At 43.7% G+C, this 22489-nt stretch overlaps 1 protein-coding gene across 1 annotated transcript in view; it reads left to right on the forward strand.

Annotated features, from left to right (window-relative positions):
• The window catches only part of GALNT11 (polypeptide N-acetylgalactosaminyltransferase 11), a 57166-nt gene extending 37647 nt beyond the window's left edge, over positions 1-19519 (forward strand). Inside the window, exons 9-12 of the mRNA XM_088446447.1 lie at positions 799-1017; positions 12209-12313; positions 15329-15466; positions 18091-19519. Of these exons, the coding sequence (XP_088302573.1) occupies positions 799-1017; positions 12209-12313; positions 15329-15466; positions 18091-18222 (594 nt within the window). The 3' untranslated portion in view covers positions 18223-19519. The remainder of the gene's footprint in view (positions 1-798; positions 1018-12208; positions 12314-15328; positions 15467-18090) is intronic.
• Positions 19520-22489: the final 2970 nt, after the last annotated feature.

Genomic DNA, 22489 nt, shown 5'->3' on the forward strand with positions numbered 1-22489 from the left:
CAGCTGTTCAGGCTCTTGGGACCTGTACTCACGACAATGAAACAGAGGGTTCAGGATCGGAGGAGGGAGAGCAGAGATGAGAGACACAAATGTTCTCACCTTTTTGATGGCGCCAGTCTAGTCTCCAGTCCTCCGCTCCTGTTCTGATTCCGTTTCAGTCGCTTTCAGGTCCCGGGTTTCGGCACCAAATTGTTGTGGAAAATAAAGACAACGTAAACATCTGCTGTCAAATCGGAATATATATTTGTTTTCTTGCAGAAGCTATGATTACAATTAAGTGACACAGTTCACTTGCAGGTAATTATCATATGTGCGGCCGCTGCTACTGCTTCCATTGCTCAACTCACACAGCTTACAATATACACACACACTCCAGCACCCCTCCACCCATGGCTGGACCAATCCAAGTAGGCTTCCAGGGTGGTGATCCTTATCGAAAGCCATCTGTTACTGTATTCGAGATAGAGGGTGCAGGGTTTATGAAATAGCGTGATGAAGCTTACCAAAAGCAAAGAAAGACCAACTTATTTGTCACGCATGTCACGAACACATTTATATATTGCCTATGAGAACAAATAAATGATATTGCAGGATAGGATTGCTGGGATCCATTTATTTCTTTAACAATGGTCACAAGGCAGACAGAAGGCTTCTCCCAAACGGCTCCATAGAATGATCCTTGCCTTGTGGGCAGCCAGGTTAAAACCAGGGGATGTTATAAAGAATTTTAATTTACTGTTGGACTCATTGAAATGTTTAATGTATCAAACTAAACCATGATAATTCTTTTGTGGCCAGGAGCAGTATTTTGCCCTCCGACCAGAGCTCAGGAATAGGGAATATGGAGACATCAGCGAGAGAGTGACCTTAAGGAACAGATTGAAGTGCAAGTCGTTTAAGTGGTACCTGGACAATATATACCCTGAGATGCAAATTTCTGGACCCAATGCCAAAGCCCAACCACCAGTGTTTGTCAATAGAGGCCAAAAACTACCAAAAGTCATACACCGTGGGAGGGTAAGATAACACTGTCCAGCTGGCTACACTAATAAAGCTTATTGTTCTTTACTGTTATGCATAAGATTTAGATTTGATAAGTATACACACTATACGTGGTCCAGAAGAATGACATGAAAGTTTTATTTACAAATTGCAAAAGTTAAAAAATTGTTGGCACCATTGTCCTTTTGTGGAGTAGCTTGCCTACTTTTGCGCCTAGTTGTGCAGAAAAACGCATGGATGAAGTTGACGGGGACTTCCAGCTGCTGTTAAACTACACATCCCTGTCAGTTTTAGCATACCCTGAAAGCAAAACTGACAGGGCAGGGTGGGATGTGTAGTCTTATAGCAGCTGGAGGTCTGCTTATTGCCCACCCCTAGCCGTTAGAGCAGGGGTGGGGAACCTTGTTTCTGCCGAGGGCCATTTGGATATTTATAACATCATTGGCAGGCCATACTAAATTATCAACTTTAATATTAACCTGCTATATTTGGTCAAAAATGTGATTAACTCACCCCTAATGTGATGGCTGGAACTGCTTCGCTTTGGTGAGACATGTGATGTTAGCTGGCCACCATCTCACTTACTCCTTTGGTGGGCTCCGGCAGCCAAGAGAAGTGGGAGGCTGTCTGTATGTCGCCAGGCAGAGTCTAGAGGTGCAGTCCCGATGGTCGTGTGACAGGCAAGGTGGAAGGGCAGCCCTGGGGTCCTCAGTCCAGCACTAATGTAACCAGCCTGGCCCCGCTGATGACAGCCCTGTACAGTCACGCTGTGCTGCCTGCTGCCGCTTAGGGGGAGAGAACCCTGCACACCCATTGCGTTGCCTGCTGCCGCTAAGGGAGAGAGCCCTGCATGCTCGCTGCCGCTGAGGGGGAGAGAGCCACAGCCAGGCCAGACCGCGGGCTGGACGTTCCCCATCCCTGCGTTAGAGGGTGCATTTATAGAGGGTTAAAAGCCCAAAATTCTCTGCCGCCTCCGAGGTCCTGAGGATCCAATTCTATCTCTATACTAATAATGGGACACACTTTGCCAGATTCATAATTCTGGTAGCACCAGATCTTGGCAATATAATATTACGTGACTTCAGCATCTCTTTTATCTCAAAGACTTAGAAGTCACCTGCATTTTACATGTTCATAGACTTATTTCCCTTCCCTGACTAGTCTATTTCACTTTTAGTTTGTAATTGTGCACACATACAAGCATTGTTCATTAAGATTTCATTAAGAGGTGTGAGGTAGACCTGACCCCACATTTGATGCAGCTTCAACCCCTGCTTATAGTCCCAACCTTTCTTACAGACTGCTTTGTATAGTTGTAGGAACCTTCCTGTTGCTTTAGCAGATGGGAAGTGAGTCCGTACAAAGTGAAAGGGAAACTGTTGAGTAGCCAGTCACGGTGGACCCATCCCGGTGTCCTTCAAAGTAGGGGTGAGCGGGTTCGGTTTTACTCGGTTCTTATCGCCACTTTACCGCAAATTTGGCTCGATTTTATTCGCTATCCAAAACACATGTTCGGCGATAGCCAATAAAAAGATATGGGTAAAACCGAACCCGCTCACCCCTACTTCAAAGTACGACAAATGCAATGTGATTTTTTTTTTTGTCATTTTGTCCTATTTTATTTGCTTCTTTTCTAAACGCACTATTGTTTTGCATATGGGACTTAAGGAGAAGATATCGCATTTGGGAGTTAAATAGTTGTTTTTACTTGGACACATTATATTGGTCAGTTCCCATTGAACACTTTATATCACGTACCAGATATACTAGGTACCTATTTGGACAATGTAGTATAGTGATTCTGAAGGGCTGAGCCCCACTGGATATCAGAAAATCTGAAAAAATGTTGTGGTATTTTATACTTTAAATTGTTTTTGTTGCCTCATCCCCCATGCTAGTTGGTCCCCCGCCAAGATGGTTCCAGTTTTCCACGTTATTGAACTAGTTCTCCCCTCACTCTGCCCATGTCAGAAGAAGAAAGTCCTGTGTGTAGTACTGTTTACTATTGTGTCTCTTACGCATAGTGTTATGGCAGACGGACTCTTTGAAGGGCCTGGCATTGATGCTTCGCAGCACATTGAGGTAACTGAATTTACCCGTCTGACTAGGTTTGAAGCTCAAAGTGGATTCTCCACTCTCTATCTACTCACAGGGGTAAATTTACTAAAGTGAGAGTTTTTAGAAGTAGAGATGTTGCCCATAACAACCATTCAGATGCTAGCTGTCAGGAACACCGACATCAAGTCTGGACGGAGGACCCAGCCAGCAGCATTACTTACCTCTGCTCTCCACTTTGTGGGCCTGGGCAGTCGCTGGACTTCTTCGTGGCAACGCTTCAGTCGCAGGGCGCAGACCTCTCCTCCACGCTGACTGGCGTCCCTAGAGCTATATGATGTCTTCCTCCAAAATTGCCCAGAGTCTCCAGATCATGGGCATGGCCATCTTGTTGTAGCCAGAGTCTACCTGTGTTTCCTGTCAGCTGGGACTCTATCACCAATCCGCAAGAGGCACTGCATATAAAAACACTTCCCGGATGATCATTGAGTGCCTGTACAATGTCTCTTCTCAAGTCCTAGTATTTGGCTCCTGATATAATTTGATCTTGGACCTCCTGTTATCCTCATGTCCTGCTCCGTGTCGTAAGCCGCCACTTTGGATATAAATCCTGCAGCACCTAAAGACGCCACTTTGGGTACAAAACCTGCAGCACCCATTGATGCACGTCTGTGTACGTTGTCCATATCACCGTGACACATCTCAGTGTACTATATCTGGAGTCCGAGCAACATTGTGTACACAAGACTCACTTTCATCGCAAGCCTATGACTTCACAGTCTAGCTGGATTTACCTCTACACCTTTGAACCAGGATTCCCGTCTCGTCTTAATGGGTGAATCCCGGTGACTCGTACTCAGGATTCCTGGCTCCGTCTATTGAGGCTAACTCGGCATCATTTGACTAGTGTCCTGCTTGTGGAGTTCATGCACTAATACCAGTCGTCCCACTCCTATTACGCTGCTGCATTCTTGTCACTGCTTCATGTTCTTATTGTTCTGGACTTTTGTTCTGATTCTACCCATCATTCCCAATTCTCCACTGTTTGTTCAATAAAACCTTGTGTTCTTTCAAAAGCTACTAAGATTCAAGTCTTCATTCTCCTGTGAGGAAAAGCTATCTAAAAAAAGAAGAATGGGGAGACACTGGGAGGCCGCTCCCGCCATCTATCAAAAGCAGGGTTCAGCACATTTATTATCACCAATACGAACAACCGTAGAGAGCTATAAATTTGTGACACTTCCGATGAACTTCGCTATTTTTAGGGGCAGTTGGGAATGTAAATTGCCAGAATATAGATCAGAGAGGAGTTAGTGGCAGCCCTCAAAAACACAAGCCTACCACCAGGGTCAATTCAGACTTTTCTCCAGCACAAAAACGTTTTTTATGAATCAGGATTGATACTCCCCTGGAATATGTAGACCTGGGTGGAATGATAGGCCCATCCCAACCTAGGTTTACTGAGGGCTAACATTTTACTACCCACAACATGTGTTTCTAATAAACTGATATCAACATACAATTTCTTGACCTGATCAAATGCCAGGGAACGTTTAAACCGTTCATGGAACCCCTTACATTCCAGGAGAGTATCTGAATCAGAGTATTACTCCTAAGTACCAGTTTACCTTTCCATGAAGACCCGGGAGAGATCTGAATTACTACCACATCCCTACTCTTCCACCACTGAACTTCCAAAGTTGGTCTCGTAACTTACCTTAAACACACTGACTTCACCTGGGACATTGACATCTCTAAATATATATAAAAATTTTTTTAAATACTCAGTGGCTGCATAAGTCAGTTGCATGACTTTATCTAAAGGCTGCATTGATCAGGTTTAACTTTGGAGATAATGTAATTCTGTGGCTACACTGCTATGCATCTGTCCTTAGGCAACAGTGTCCATGTCAATGGGTAGCTGTCAGAGTAAGGTATATTGGACTGGGTTGTCCATTACTTCCACTTTTTTTCTGCAGCTGAGAGCAGGGGCCGAACTATGGGAGACAATGGAGGCGCCTTCTACCGGGTGCCAGCACTGAAGGTGCACCTCCTCCATTGCCCACAGTATATTCACCCCAATTAGGGCTGTAAATATGTACCTGGAGTATACCGTTATGGACGCCCAGTACGTGGCACCTTTTCCCGGGACCTGAGAAGCTACCATAACCATATACTGGTGGAGAGCTTCATGTCAGACCATCCAATGCCGCTTCCGTCTGTCTATAGCCTGTTCTGTTTTTTTAGGGGTGGGGCATCAAATTCTAACTTGCCTGGGATGTACTTGTGCCACTGGCTGAGAGGTATAACAGGTCAGGACGGCTTGTGGACTCTGGATTGTGATTATTAGGATAAATCTATACATTTGCTGTGATCCGACACCCTACTCTATTAGAGCCTTTGCCGTGCATGTAGCAGCCCAAAGAACCTGTGACCCATGTTTATGGGAGAAAATATTGATCCATTATTTCAGTGTTTTCTATAAGAAAAGTAATTTATGGTCTAAACTATCATTGCCTGATGTTGGAGAATGTAAACTATGAAAGTGCTTTTATTTTCCAAACTTTTATATAGTCCACCTGTCACCTCCCTGTTTGCCTAAAAGCGCCTTCCCTAATTTACATTTTCTTGTGTTCTGTTATACATTATACCACATCTCTTGTGCTACTCATGTTAGTTAAGCATCTGGCTGACTTGTTCTTTTCACTAGTCTTAATACTTCAACACAATGGGGCGTATTTTTAGACCCGATAATTATAATTTTTCGTGACAATAAGAAATTAAACCTCTCCCGAATGTATCATAAAACACATGCAGGGACAATTGTTCTGGAAGGAGCCTGTTCCTGTAATGTGTAAAAGTAAAGTGATCACTGATGCGATAACTTTTACTTTCTTGTTTGGGTACTGGTTGCGCATGTGAGGTCAGCAGACCATGCATGTGCGAGTGGCCATTACAGTAAGTAGTATATAGACTACAATGGCTAATGCCATCTAATTAGCTACCGGGGCAAAACTTCGGAGTGCTTCGCAATCCGGGGCTTGGTAAAAATGGCAGCCCCCATAGAAACATATGGGGGCTGCTATTGCAGTCAAAAATGGGGCGCTCGCAGGTTCGCAGCAGATATCTGCTGCGCCTTCTACAGATACATTCAGGGGATACTGTAAACTTATTTTCCCTGAAAATTGGTGTTTTGGGGGGATATTCCACAATTTATTTAGTAGATAGGTTCCAAAATAATCTACAAAATAAATATACAGTAGTTGTTTTGACTAAATGTTGAAACTTTTGTCAAAATACATCTAAATAAACTCTGGAGCACTTGGTTGTCCAGAAAGAGAAATAAATATGTCACCAAGAGGCCTGTGGGAATTCTGACAGCTTTCATCTTCCATAATAAAGGCAGTAGAAAATGTCCACAGGTCTGTAGCATAGTAGGCACGAATATATATAATTATACAAATCTGGAATGAAACCTGCTGCAGTCTGCAAGGGTCCTGGTACCTGGGAGATCTACATTCCAGCAGCATAACGAGCTCAGACATCCTGAGAAGCAACTGCTCTGTCTGGATGTGTCAGATATCTGTTCCCCAGAACCCCCTCAGTTTATGAAATGCCATGGGTACTGAGGGTCACAGCAGTATTTACTATAGAACACTGGCACCGGGCTGTTCTCTGGCACGGCTGCTTAAGACGGCATACCGGCGATGTGGGGCGGAGCTTATGACAACATGGCTCTATTCCCAGGAGAGCCATGCGCCATCCACTGTCCAGTGATATTGGCGCGCTCTGCTCACTAGGAGCGGCGCCATCTTCTGCTAGAGACGCTCAGGGTGATAGCCCACATTTCCAGCTCCAGTCTGCAAGGGGTCTGTGAGTTCTGCAGTGGGGTTGCATTATATTATTATATCCTCCCCATCTGTTTTTACATGTATAGTGGGATTTTCACTTATAAATTGAGTAGCATTACGATTATTGAAATTCTTGATTTTATTATTGTATTTATAATGGGATTTTCCACTCTATAATTGAGTAGCATTATTATTGAAATTCTGTTGCTTCAACTGCCTCGGTTTTATCTACTGAACTTTGTGTGTGTGTGTGGCTTGTCTGTGAGAATGTCTTCTACGGCCACAGACAAGACTGCTTCACAGAAACTGTATGCCTGCACTAGGTGCAGAGAGAAATTTACCCATGTTCGAACTGCGGGTCATCCCTGTGCGAGGCTTGTGAGGTGGATAGTACGAACACAGCACATACTGTCACGCCCTCCTTAATAGATAATTTGACAGTGGTCATGGCACAGCTTACATCAGAATTAGCCGCTAGAAATGCTAGATGAATCTGAGAGGCAGCTTCGCAGGAACCGGAAGCAACGCAGGGTATCGAATCTCTTATCCTGGCTGTGAGGAAGATACTTCACATTTCTGACCCGGAAACACTAGAATCATTGGATGATTCATTGTTTGCTAAGAGCAACAAGTCTTTGGTTACCTTTCCGGTAAGTTAGATGAACAAATGGCAGCGGCCTGGCAGAATCCAGACCGTAAGTTCCAGATCCCTAGGCGTTTTTTCCTCTCCCTTTATCCTTTTCATACAGAGAATAGAAGGTGATGGGAGATGCCGCCATCTTTGGATTCTTCAGTGTCTCGTCTATCGAAGAAGACCACACTTCCAGTCTCAGGAGCTGCTACGTTGAAGCAAAGCTCAGAGCGGAAATTTGAAAGTACATTAAAATCCATTTATACTGCTGTAGGTGCACTTCTCAGACCGGCCTTGGTTGGTTCTTGGGTCAACAAGACAGTGGAGAAGTATGCGGAACAGTTGGTGGAAGGTTTAAAGTCGAACACTCCACGGACAGATCTGATTATCTTGGCGGAGCATATTCAAGAGTCAGTAGTATACTTGGGAGATGCCTCCAGAGATATCGGCCAGGTAGGAGCTAGAATCTCTGCCACGGCCGTCGCCGTCACCCAGCACTTTGGCTTCATGCTTGGCAGACGGACGCTGAGTCTAAAAGAGTGGTTGAAGCTCTTCCCTTCACATGCAACATTTTATTTGGTCCAGAGTTGGACAAGTGGATATCGCTGGCCATTTGAGGTAAAAGCACTTTTCTATCTACGTCAGCACCTCTTCCACATCGCTCGTTTAAAGGGCCTTTTTGCGCCTTTTGAGCTCAGCGAGAATTCAAGGTCGACCTCGAGGTTCAACTTCAGCAGGTCCAGGAGGTCGCGCCAGAGGACGTCAGATGGCCAGTGCCACCATCCGGATCCCAAACCGGCAGATAAACCTGTGGCATGACGGGCTTCCATCTCACCTCTGGGATTCCAAGCCTCCGAGAATTCCAGCGCTTCTCGGAGGCTTGGAGGCAGACTTGTTCTGACAAGTGGGTCCGGAATCTGGTTTCTCATGGATACAAGATCGAGTTTGCCTTCACTCCTCCAGTGTGATTTTTTTTTTCACAACAGGGTTCCCTGTCGATCCTTTGAAACAACTAGTTTTGCGTTAGGCGATCGACAAACTTCTGCTAGCCGAAGTCCTGGTTCCGGTGCCTTTGGCACAAAGAAACAAGGGGTTTTACTCAAACCTTTTTGTGGTTCCAAAGCCGGATGGGTCAGTCAGACCCATTCTAAATCTCAAGTCCTTGAACCAGAATCTCTCCTTTCACAGGTTCAAGATGGATTCCCTTCATTCTGTGATTGCGGGACTAGAAGCCGGAGAGTTTTTTTTGTGTCATTAGACATCAAGGACGCCTATCTGCATGTTCCCGATTTGGGAACCTCACCAGGCTTTCCTCAGACTTGCTATCAGGGAGACTCCTTACCAATTTCAAATCCTGCTATTCGGTCTCTTGTCTGCTCCCAGAGTATTCACCAAAGTGATGGCCGCAATGGTGGCTCATCTGCGCTCTCAAGGAGTAACGATTGTCCTGTACCTGGACGACCTGCTTATCAAGGCTCAATCGGCAGAAGTCCTTCTGCACCATGTGTCTCTTACACATCAGATTCTCATACAACACGGCTGGATTGTCAACTTCCAGAAGTCTCAGTTGATGCCATCGCAGAAACTTAAATTCCTGGGCATGATTCTGGACACAACCCTACTTTGGATCTTTTTGCTATGGACAAGGCCATATCCATTCAGGAGCTGGTTCGTATTGGTGCTCAGACCCAGATGTGTGTTGATGCATCTTTGTATTCGCCTCCTAGGGAAGGTGGTGGCCTCTTTCGAGGCCATCCAATTTGGCAGTTCACATCAGAACTTGTCAATTGGATCTTCTGTCTCAATGATCGGGGGCACACCTACAGATGCATCGGCTGGTGCGTTTGTCTCCTCATATCCGCATATCCCTACTCTGGTGGCTCCGGACGGACCATCTGATAGCAGGTCGATGTTTCGGAATTTGGAATTGGACCGTGGTCACCACGGACGCCAGCCTACGTGGATGGGGAGCTGTAGTCTTGGACAGTCACTTCCAGGGGCGTTGGTCGCGGCAGGAATCCCTCTTACCGATTAACGTTCTCAAACTGCGGCAGTCTACAGGGCCATGATACAGACTGCTCCTCTACTATAAGACCTTCTGGTTCGGATAACAATCCGACAATGCAACGGCAGCAGTTGTCAGGCAATGAGAGAGGTCAGCCGCATTTTTCTGTGGGCCCGCAGTCTTTATTCCGGAAGTTGACAACTGGGAAGTGGACTACCTCAGTCGTCAAGATCTTCACCCCGGGGAGTGGTCTCTGCATCCCGAGGTCTTCCTTCAACTACTTCACCAATGGGGGAGGCCACAGATCAATCTAATGACGTCCTGGTCAAATCAACAGCTACCCCTTTACTGCTCAAGGACCAGGGATCCAGCAGCGGTGGGAGCGGATGCTTTACTGATTCCTTAGCCATACAGCCTTGTCTACCTGTTCCCAGCTTTTCCACTTCTTCCTCGGGTTCTCAAGTAGATCAAAAGCAAGTCGTCCGCAGTCATCCTAGTGGCTCCTGATTGGCCTCGTCAAATCTGGTATTCAGATCTCCTACTCCTTCTAGTAGACAAACCTTGGTCCCTTCTACTGCGGTCAGATCTTCTGCAGCAGGGTCCGTTCGTATACCCGTATTTAAGTTGGCTTCGTTTGACGGCGTGGCTGTTTGAGACCGCCATTTTAAGATGCCAGGGTGTTCCGAGGGCGGTCATTCCTACCATGCTTAAAGCTCGGAAACCAGTTACAGCTGCGCATTATCGCATTTGGAAGACTTATATCTCCTGGTCGGAGAGTTGTGCATATATTCCACCTCTTCCTTTTATTTGCCGCCGCGTCTTCTTTTTCTTCAAAAGGGGCTTGACGCAGGATTACGGCTGAGATCGCTTAAAGTGCAGATTTCTGCTCTTTCCATTTTGTTTCCAGCATCGCCTAGCTCTGATTCCGGAGGTACAAACCTGTTTTTCAAGGGTTTTTTTAGCGTTGAGTCCCCCTTTGTGCCTCCCACGCCTCCGTGGGACCTGAACCTCATCTTATCCTTCCTGTAGTCATCCATGTTTGAGCCTTTAAAGGATGTGGATTTGAAATATTTAATTTGGAAGTTGGTCCTTTTTTATTGGCCCTAGCTTCGGCAGGGTGAGTGTTGGAACTTGGAGCTTTGTCCTGCAGTTCCCCTTGCTTAGTTTTTCACGATGATCGGGCAGAACTGTGCACCTGATCTTCCTTTTTGCCTAAGGTGGTCTTGGCCTTTCACCTGAATCAGCCGGTTGTGGTGCCGGTCTTGTTGGATTCTTCTGGGGGTTCTCACTCCCTGAATGTTGTATGGGCACTTCGAATTTATGTGGCCCGTACTGAAGGTTTACATAAATCTGAGGCATTGTTTGTCCTGTATGATGCTAATCTGCGTGGCTGGCCTGCGTCTAAGCAGACTTTGTCCAGGTGGATTCGTCTGACCATTCGTCAGGCTTATGTTGCTTCTTCTCAACCTCTGACTGTGTCCATCTCCGCGCATTCTACGTGCTCCGTGGGTACTTCTTGGGCGGCACGTAGGGGTGTCTCTGCTTCTCAGCTTTTGTAGGGCAGCTACGTGGTCTTCGGTACATACGTCTTGTACGTTTCTACCCTTTTTACCTTTTTGCGGCATCTGCTTCTAGTTTTGGTCGCAGTGTGTTGCAGATTGTTCCGCACTCTCCCCCCCAGGAGGGTGGCTTTGGGACGTCCCCACTGTCATGAAGCTCCAGTGTCCCCTAGTGGATGAAGGAGAAAACAGGATTTTGGTACATGCCATTTAAATCCATTTCTCCGATTCCACAGGGGACACTGGACACCCACCCAGTGCTTCTTACCTGCTTCCCAGTCCTTTGTTCTGCTTTAGTTCTGTTGCAGATCGGTCTGTTTAGTTGTGTGACTGCAGGAGAACTTCAATCTGCAAGATAAACAGTGTGTTGGTCTGTTTGGCCTGAGTGGTGTTATTCCTGTTCTCCTTCTCTGTTGTTCTGTCTGTTCTCCATCTCCTCTCTGGCTCAGTTCTTAAAACTGGGGCTGATGGTGCATAGAGGGGGAGGAGCCAGTCACACTTTTAGATTTTTAAAGTGCCAGGATCAACTCAACCCACCGTCTATACCCCACTGTCATGAAGCTCCAGTGTCCCCTGTGGAAACTGTAAGTACCAAAATCCTGTTTTGAAATGATTTGAGAATTGCTGTGGCCGGATAGTGCTTGTGAGCAATATTGAAGAAACATTTTAAAAAAGGGTTCAGCTGTAATTGAAGCTAAATGTGCTTGTATCACATTTTTAAAACAGTAGGTTGACTAGTTAAATCCATATTGCCTGTATTCTTAACTTGTGGTTAATTTAGTATTATAGATTTTGGGGAATGTAATAGAGTCTGAGTTAGCAGAAGTGCTGATTGTTCAGGTAACCTGAACAATCAGCACTTTTGCAGACTCCGAATTGATTACATCCCCCATCCTTGTATTGATCAGAGGTACGCATTACCAGTTCCCAAATAAATCCATTTTCATTCCATGATGTAACAAAGTAAAATAAGAAAAATGCAAAACGGAAGGTTTGTTTTTATACATAGCCACTGTATCTGTGGTTCAGGAAAATCTAAAACTGTAATTCTTCAGTGGCGTAAAGTATGCTATATGAGAAACTAAATGCAGCATTTATTTTTCAGCTCATCAACATGCAGACAAATCGGTGTCTTGTGGCCCAGGGTCATCCGAGCCAGAAGGGGGGGCTAGTAGTAGCTAAAGAGTGCGACTTCAATGATTCCGACCAGGTATGGTTTCTTCTTGATGTGTTTTTAGCTGATTCCCTGCAGATATTTATTTACGTTAGACTGTCTGTTTGTTACACAAGGAAAATGCTGCATGTGAGAGGTCTCCATGATGTATCTCCAGCGCTCACAACACAAATCTGTGCACTGTTTAGTACACTAGACTGATCAACTTCAGCCCCAAAGAGATGTGTAAAATCGCTGTTGGTATAATAGAAAGAATGACCTGGACTACTGACCCCTGTATACCCTACACTATATCACTGACCCCCCCCTTTACCCTACAATTAGAGATGTGCGGAACCGCATTTCTATAATCGGATTCAATTTTATGACCTGGTTCAAGCTGAGTCCCGGTTTCGGATCTGTTGCCGGTTTGGAACTCTGATTTAAAACCAAACTCGGGTTTAGTATTTGGACATTTTAGCTTATTTTATTGATTTTAGTCAAATTTGAATTTGCTTTTATCTATTTTATTTTATAAATCCAAAACTAAAACACGAAGATAAATCTATATCCAAATCCAAAACACTAGGGTCAGCTCACATCTCTACCTACAATACATTTTTCTGTAAGCAGCAGCAGAGCGTTGGACCTGTGACCTTTTGCCTTTTTTTTTTTTTTTTTTTTACCCAGATTGTGTACTTTTTTTTGTTTTGTTTTTTCCCCCACATTTTGTATCTTAATTCAATAATAATGTACTAAGTACTTGGAATTAGTATTTTTACTGACCCCTCTATATCCTACGCAACATTACTGACCCCTGTATACCCTACACTACATTACTGACCCCTCTATATCCTACACTACACTACTGACCCCTCTATACCTTACACTACATTACTGACCCCTCTATATCCTACACTACATTACTGACCCTTTTATACCCTACACTACATTACTGACCCTTTTATACCCTACACTACATTACTTACCCCTCTATATCCTACACTACATTACTGACCCCTCTATATCCTACACTACATTACTGACCCCTCTATATCCTACACTACATTACTGACCCCTCTATATCCTACACTACATTACTGACCCCTCTATATCCTACACTACATTACTGACCCCTCTATATCCTACACTACATTACTGACCCCTCTATACCCTACGCTACATTACTGACCCCTCTATTCCCTACACTGCATCCCTGACCTCTCTATTCCCTACACTACATTACTGACCCCTCTATATCCTACACTACATTACTGACCCCTCTATATCCTACACTACATTACTGACCCCTCTATATCCTACACTACATTACTGACCCCTCTATACCGTGCACTACATTACTGACCCCTCTATACCCTACACTATTTATGGGGCCTGTATACCCTACACTACATTACTGACCCCTCTACTGACCCCTCTATACTCTACACTACACTATTGACCCCTCTATACCCTACACTACATTACAGACCCCTCTATACCCTACACCACTGACCACTCTATTCCCTACACTACATTACTGACCTCTCTATTCCCTACACTACATTACTGACCTCTCTATTCCCTACACTACATTACTGACCCCTCTATACCCTACACCACTGACCCCTCTATTCCCTACACTACATTACTGACCTCTCTATTCCCTACACTACATTACTGTGCTCTCTATTCCCTACACTACATTACTGACCTCTCTATTCCCTACACTACATTACTGACCTCTCTATTCCCTACACTACATTACTGACCTCTCTATTCCCTACACTACATTACTGACCTCTCTATTCCCTACACTACATTACAGACCCCTCTATACCCTACACTACATTACTGACCCCTCTATACCTTACACTACATTACTGACCTCTCTATTCCCTACACTACCTTACTGACCCCTCTATACCCTACACTACATTACTGACCCCTCTATACCCTACACTACATCACTGACCCCTCTATACCCTACACTACATTACTGACCCCTCTATACCCTACACTACATTACTGACCCCTCCATAATATGCACTAATGAGGCTTATGTAAGCAGCAACATACAGTAGGAAGCCAGTAATGTGCTCTTAGGCGATAGGTGTTAGTAGTGAATAATAGTTTCAAAATTGTTATATGCTGAAACACAGATGTGAATGAAATACTGAGAAGTATAAATGATGAGGAAACTGTATGCAGTGGGATAACCAACCTTTATTGGAGTCACAATGCTTGTATGGTAAAGTCGGGTGTAATTCTATAGGAAGCACCTTTCTGTGTATAATAGTGTAAGACTATTATACCTCCCAGTTGGTTAATATCCAGATTGATGAGCCATGTACAGCATTGTTTGGGTGGCATAGCAATCTGCTATACTTGCTAAAGATGCTTGAACCAGTTCAGTTGCAGGAGCCAGGCTGTCTGACTCTGTAGTATTGTGCATCCAGGCGGTGTGAGCAAGGGGCAGAGCCCAGGATGGACCATCAGAGGAGAGGCAGCAGCCGATGTTGCACAAACCAGGAGGGGTCGGAGCTGCAGGATGGAGCAGTAGATGAGAGGCAGCAGCAGATGTTGCATATACCAGGAGGGGGTGGAGCCACAGGATGGACCAGTAGAGGAAAGGCAGCAACAGATGTTGCACATACCAGGAGGGGTCGGAGCTGCAGGGTAGACCAGTAGAGGAGAGGCAGCAGCAAATGCTGCAAATACCAGGAGGGGGTGGAGACGCAGGATGGGCCAGCAGAGGAGAGGCAGCTGCAGTAGATACCAGTAGTGGAGGCACAGCAATGATACTGGGGGCCGGGCTGACTGCTGCTGCGCCCTTCCAGGCTACAGCGCTCTGGGCTCCCCCTGTCCATTTACTCATTATTTCCTTTTGCTTCCCCAATGTCATCCTTCCGTTTATTTAGCGCAGCGATCTCATGGTGTAACCCCTCTATTTCCTGGTCTTTCTTCTTTAGCTTAGACACCAGTTTGTTAAATTGCAGTGATCGCAAATACGCGCTATAGCTTTATGTTCTTTGCTCCCATATTTTTCATGTATTTGTGTGATATTTTCAGATCTGGACTTACAATGAAGAGCACGAGCTTATCCTGAGTAATCTGCTGTGTCTGGATGTGTCAGAGACCCGTTCCTCAGACCCCCCTCGGCTTATGAAATGCCATGGGTCCGGAGGGTCACAGCAGTGGGTCTTTGGAGTAAGTATATTATAGATACTGTGTGTGTGTATAGGGTGTATACTTACTGTATAATCATTTCTATACTGTTGTATCATTTCTATAGATATACAAGTAGCATAGTAGAGAGATACAGAACTCTCCTTGTGCCTGTACTATGTGGACATGTTTACTGTATAAGGTGTGTATGTCTGTGGTTTTTTAACTATTTATTTTACACTGGGGGGTACGGGTGATGGCCGCCTGCTTGCCCTTCCACAAGTGCCAAAGGGCAAGCATGCTGGCACCTGTAGTTCCACTGTAAAATACAATAGTTTTCAACTATTTTTTACACATTATTACCCCCGTACTCACAGCCAAGGGGTGCGGGGAAGAGCCTCGGGCTTCATACCAAGCCTGGGTTTTCGGGAGAGAGGGGACCCGTTTTCTGGGGGGTCCCCACCTTCACTGAGATTCCCGGCTTGGGGTGAGAATGCTTTGGCCATGGAGACCCGGTAATAGGGTCTCCTGGCTGTAGCATTACACCCCGGTCGGTTTGGGTCCGGTGCTGCAGTGTAATTTATTTTTTTTTTTTTAAATAAAAACACTTTACATGAAGTACACATGCAGAAACATACGCAAATCACACTGATTTGTGTATTTTTTCTGGCACTCGCAGCTCAGGAGGTGGAGTGTTCGAAGCAAACTCGCAGAGAAATTGAAGTTTCAATCTCACCCGAGATTGTAATCTAAAATTTTTTTGTACATTTTCCGGCTGCATCTTTTTCATGAAAAGTACTTCTGAGTCTGCATGATGGTGAGTTGATTCGAGTTTGTGATCTCACCCGAGTTTTACGAGTGAGAGTAAAGAACTCTCTCCCAAACTCACCCGAGTTTGACTTTAGTAAATTTGGGAGATGAAAAAGATGCCTAAACTCACCCGAGATTGTTATCTCGACCAAACTCAAATCATAGTAAATTTACCCCTAGTTGTTATTGGATAATGGGTCAAATTTAGATGATAAAAAAAATCACCAGTTAAAATTTTGTTGGCTAATTCATGTGGCGATTTGTCATAAGACCATCCACAATATCGCTAATAATATGGACTGTCTTTTGCAGCTCAAAAATATATATTGGCCCATATTTATTTACCACTAGTCACAGGACATCAATATGACATCATTCTGAATGATAGACAGCATAAGTAGCCTCTCCCCTCCAGCAGTGAGTGAGTGAAGTCTTCCAAGAAAGCAGGCAATTCACCCTGGGGACCGTTCTAAGGCCCCCATTTAGTAACGAGTTTTATCACCAAAACTAGTGATACATGTCACTGTGTATGATAAATGGTGCTCCAGCCAATCAGCTCCCAACTGTCAGTCTTCTAACAGTTGACAGTTGGGAGCTGATTGGCTGGAGCACCATTTATCATACACAGTGACATGTAGCACTCGTTTTGGTGATAAAACTTGTTACTAAATGAGGCCCATAGTATGCAAGGACTTGTACTAATTATATATCTCTTCCACAAGTCCAGTCACTTTAATATGAACATTGAGTGAGCAGGGGTTTGATGGCATAATTCACGGCACCATATGAATTGCCAGCAAAATGCATCATCCAGTCCTGCTTACATCATATTTTCTCCCAGAAGGAAGATATATTAGATGTTACAGTGGCGCTGATTCTGATATGTACGTAACCCGATGGTTTATATACATATACTATGTTTGGGGGTCTGTGCATGCGCAGGACCTTTACTGCGTATGAGCAGAATGGGTCCTGCCTGATTGCTCTCAGTCCTTCCTTAGCCACAGCATACTGCAGCATTTGGGGGGTCGGAGCGGCGACGGGTCATTTGTACAGAACAGGGGCGTATCGCCCGTTTTGTAGGCGTGCCAAGCCCAGGGTCTGCCGTGTTTGACACAAACTTCCTGAACCTGGCAGAGGGTTCTGACTGCCAGGATGAGTAACCTTCAGCTGACCCAGCCTGGCCGAGGGCAACGACCATTGCGAACGTTTGTTGTGATGATGATCCGAAGCAGCGTCTGTGGACGTCTATTTCCTTCAGACACCTCCTGCTTCTTTTGCATTTTAGTTGGATGGTAGGAGGCGGCTGTGCAATACCGTCCACATCTGAATCGGGCCCAGTGTAAGGTAGAGCACGATTGTGCGTCTGAAATGAGGAGAAGAGAACAGTCATACAGCTTTTAAAAAAGTGCTTCTTCTTACGTATTTACTAAAGTGCGGGTTTATAGAAGTGGAGATGTTGCCCATGGCAACCAATGCGATTATAGCTATTATTTCTTAGAAGGTGCTAGATAAATGTTATGTAGAATCTGATTGGTTGCTATGGGAAACATCTACACTTCTAAAAACCTGCACTTTAGTAAATATACCCCCTAGCGTTGAAAAAGCCTATAAGAGGTGTAACTGTGCCCCAGAGAAATGAAATCCTCCTGGCTTTTGTTTAGGAACCACCCTTTGTTGTGACTTGGTTGCAGTGTTTTATTATTAGCCAGTTGCCTAGAGAACATCTCATCTGTCTTGTGCTGGCCGCGCATTGGCAGGAGCATCGCATAAATAGTACTTGTGAATTTTTATGTTTGAGGTGTGAGAAATTCTTATTGCGCTCTACTTAAAAAAACGTATCATTATTTCATTAGAAAAACAACCGTCTCTACCAAGTGTCTGTCGGTCAGTGTATGAAACTCATCGACTCGCTCAGTCATAAGGGGTACGTCGCCGTGGCAATCTGTGACGGGTCACCATCCCAGCAGTGGCATCTGGAGAACTGATAGGTCCATACCACGGGCACATAGACAAACCTGCGTGCTAAGACGAAGAGAATATAAATGGCATTACAAGCCCATCGCTGCTATTTTAATATGGTTCATTTTAAAGGATATTTTGTCAGACTCTTAACAACATGTTGCGCATGTAAAGCAACAAGTAAACACATATATGCATAACACCACGCTTCCCATTACTAATGTGCAATTTAGGACGTAGCATTTTGGGGTGTAAGGTAAGAAATTTTATGTTTTTAAATGTTCATAAACCCCATTTGGTCCACGGAAAGATTTTTAAAACTATTGACACTATTTTATATTTGACATCCTATTGTAAGATAAGTATTAAGTACTTTTTAAAGCTAATAAAATTGTGTAAAGTGTTACATTTTAGCTATTCCCTATTGAATTGATGCTGCATATACTTTACATGGCTTGAGGAATTTTTAATAAAATGTTGTAAATATTACTTTGAGCTCAGTTATATTTGTTTAAAAAAGTTTTTTTTTTTTTTTTTCTGGAAATCTGTTTTATTTTTTAGCATAATTATATTAATACACAATAAGAAATCCGCAGATTTAGATTTGGTTGCCTCTGGACGGTAGATTATTAAATAGCCTAGAGTTAATCAAGGCGGCTTCCTATTCATTCAACGTTCATTTCTACACTCCATAAATGATGAATGTAATGTTTCTCAAACCGTCACAGCACACGTATGTGTTGTGGTCACACATTGATTGAGAGACCGAAATGTAGGTGTGTGTGTATATAGGAAATATAACAACCGGAAATATTGCAGTGACATGCCATGTGATCTTCAAACATTCAGCCAAAATTTGCCTTGTATTCTAAATGTCCTTTTTTATTAAATGTATTTAGAATGATGGGTGTCACTTACAATCTGATTTTCTTGATTGCGCACAAATATATGTTTCTAGAAGGGGACATTATATTGATAAGCCACTTTAATGAATATTATTACAGAAGAAAAAAAGGCCAGTTCCTCAGACCATTATAGCTGGGATTAATACAAGTGAAGAGAAAAACAAACCACAATCCGATCCCTGTGCTCAGCGGCCAGCCATGATAAAAAAAAAACAACCCCGTTTAAATCTTGCCTCTGAAATAATAAAATCAGTAGTCATTTTACAATACGACGAGCTAGAACAGGAATACATAAAGATAATCTAGCACTGCTTCCCACTCTCATTGCAGATTGTTCTTAATGGGTTCCTTATGTTTAAGTAAGGCTTAACGTTACTTTATATTTTCAATTCATGTTCAATAAAGAATTTGGACATAATTTACTCTGTGCAGAATTAATTATTTCCGTGTGTTTGATTTGCATGATAAACTTAAAATCGACCAGTCTATTTTTTTTTTCCGATGACAAAGTAGTGTGGTGGGGGATACCGACAGGAAATTACATTGGAATCTCCATTCCCGCCCCTTAAAGTGGTGAAAGCTAGTATAGCATATATTGAGAACTAAAAATCTCAGTTGCCAGTATTAAAAAAAAGAAAAAAAAAAGCCAATGTCTGGTCTGGAATTTGGTATTTTTCTCTTTATTGGTGGGAGGAGGGAAAACCTAAGAGAGAGGGGGGGTGGTGTGTGTGTGTGTCCTTAATCTGCTCCACACAGAGAAGGCGTGTCTGAAAACCAGAGGGAATGCCAGGTTCTTCAAGATGGCTGTGAGACAGTAGCAGGTGGAGAGTGTGACTGGAGCGTTACACCTGTCAAACTCCTAAGGTGAGGTCAGGGAGGGCAGAAACCTCATGTGGAGCAGAGGGGCAGGAAGAGGGGGAGTTTAAAATTCTGAGGAAAGAACTTCCAAAAATGTGCTTGCTCTCAGAGAAAATTGGAGCATTTGCTCTGTTGTGGAGGGGGGTGAGGTAAATATGGAACTGAGTTAGTGTGGACAGATATAATTTGGAAAGAACAACAACCGGAGTTCTGGAACTTTTTGGGGCTGCTTTGCAAATTTATATTTATTTTTCTAATATCACTGTCTTAGTCTTCTCTTGATCCATGTACATAACTTGTACAACTTTCACATCGCTAACCTGGCTCTGACCCGGTATTTTGAACACCGGTCCAACCTGGCTGCGACCCGGGTCAGACCCCTTTCAACACTGCGCGTTCCACCAGGGTTATTCCCGGGTAGGCTCTGTTCACACTGAACCCGGGTGAGCCATGGAAAACCCTATGGATGTCATTAAAAATTTACTTTTTCAGGCTTCAGTGCTTTACTGCTGTTTGATTCAGCCAGTGAGAGCATGATGCAGCATAGTGTACAGTTCACTTCTTCATCACTCCAATTAGCCACTATCACTGTAGTGGTATTAACCCCCTTAAAACTGCCGGAATGCTGCCTCTGCTGTTGTCAGCAGCCAAACATACAGGCAGCGCACTGGATGTTTCTGGGTCTCACTTGATGATGTCTGTAATCAGCTTTGTTTGCTGAGTCGTGGGTTGGATAACCAGGGTAGGGCCTGTTCACACTGCACATCAACCCGACTTGTTCCCGAGTTCAACTCTGGTCGATTGCAGGGTTGAAATGCCGAATTGCTGGACCCGGCAATTTTTCTGTTGGCACGTTCACACTGCACCTCAATATACCGGGTTACTTTTGCTATGTGAAAGAGGTATTACTATTTCATATGCAGAACATGGGTTTAAGCTGTAAGTGTAGTACAGTCAGTCTGTATAATTGTGCTCACCCCCATGCTTGTGGCAGTTTGGTGTTTGATTCATAATCGCAAACACATGATCTGGGGACTTTTTTGCTGCACTTGTGGACATTCCACTTTCTAAATGCGGAAGATACTAGAGCAGCTGACTATTTGTTACCTGTCATCATAGGTAATTCCACATTACTGGATAAGATTTATTTAGAGGTTTACAGTCACATTCAACATATATTACTGCAGTAGATTTTAAATACAGTCTTGGTTTCCTCTGAATGCTAGGTCTATATTAGATATATAATTGTTAGACTTATATATCTAATATATACTAATTTATTCAGGTATAAAATCAAAAATATTTAGTGTATTGCTCATTAATAATAGCAATTTATTGCCCACAATGACCAGTGGTTTACAGTGAGTGCCTTAAATACCCTGTAATGACTGTCCTGTTATTAAAAAGCATGTTTACTATGTCTATAATTTCAATTTACAGTGTATTCATGCCCAAAATTACCTAAAACATCCAGTAGATTTTGTGAAGAAAAGCAGATTGCATACAATATAAATACAGTATGTACTACATAATGCCAATATATTTACATGGTTTGCTGAGTCATGCATTTGCTTAAGAGAGAATAAAAATAGGATGACAATAGCCCGAACATACGCTTAATGGGGGAAAGAAGAAAAATGAGCTACAGTACGAAATAAGTCTACAGCAGAGGTTCCCAAACTTTTTTAATTACGGGGCCCTAGAGTATCAGTATTGTTTTCACGGCACCCCTAAGCCAAAATTGTTATTGACAAATTCAGAAAATTTTTTAGTAAAGTGAAGTAAATAGTGCTTACCTGTCATCCTTATGTTCAGTTATGTGGTGGTGGACAGGTTTGCGCTTCTGTTTGTCCATAAATAATTTGATTTGGTGCTGGACAACCAACCTGAGGCACCCCAGTTTGGGAACCACTGGTCTAGAGCATTCTCCAATTTCCTGGCACTCATGTATGTATTGCAGAAGTCCCGTTAATGATGGACTTTGCGGGAATTGGGGTGTAAGTTCTGCATATATTTGTAATTAAATTGTAGGCACAAAGTTTGGATTGTAAAATCTTGTCTAATTGTCAGTTTTTGTGGATGTTAAGCTAACACCAAACCATGTTTTCCCTAGAACTGATCGCCTCTACTGTGTGCAGGAAAGGTAGGCTCAGAAAGTTGTCACGCTCCTAATTGCAGTCTGCAGGTCGTGCCTAGCAAATGGTTGTAAGAAATCTGTATTCTGTGCCATAATTAGCTCTCCACCCATCAATTCCATCAAACCTAGGTAATGTATCTAGGGTTAGGTTTAGGGTGCGATAAGGGGGGGTTAGGATTAGGCACCACTAAGGGAGGGTTAGGGGGGGGAAGAGGGGTAGGGATCTTCTCCTTTCGGGCTGCCGGGACTTCATACACTTTCCGTAATTGACAACCTAATTTCCTAGACCATTCTGATTATTTTAGTTCATATTGTAGTTTCTAGCCCTCTAGTACTTTTCTCGTATTTTCAGGTTTAGTTTGTGTTTGAAGATTTTCATTATAGTGATCAATC

Source organism: Taudactylus pleione, unplaced genomic scaffold (assembly GCF_031769625.1).
Source record: "Taudactylus pleione unplaced genomic scaffold, aTauple2 ptg000398l, whole genome shotgun sequence".
Classification (NCBI taxonomy): Eukaryota; Metazoa; Chordata; class Amphibia; order Anura; family Myobatrachidae; genus Taudactylus; species Taudactylus pleione.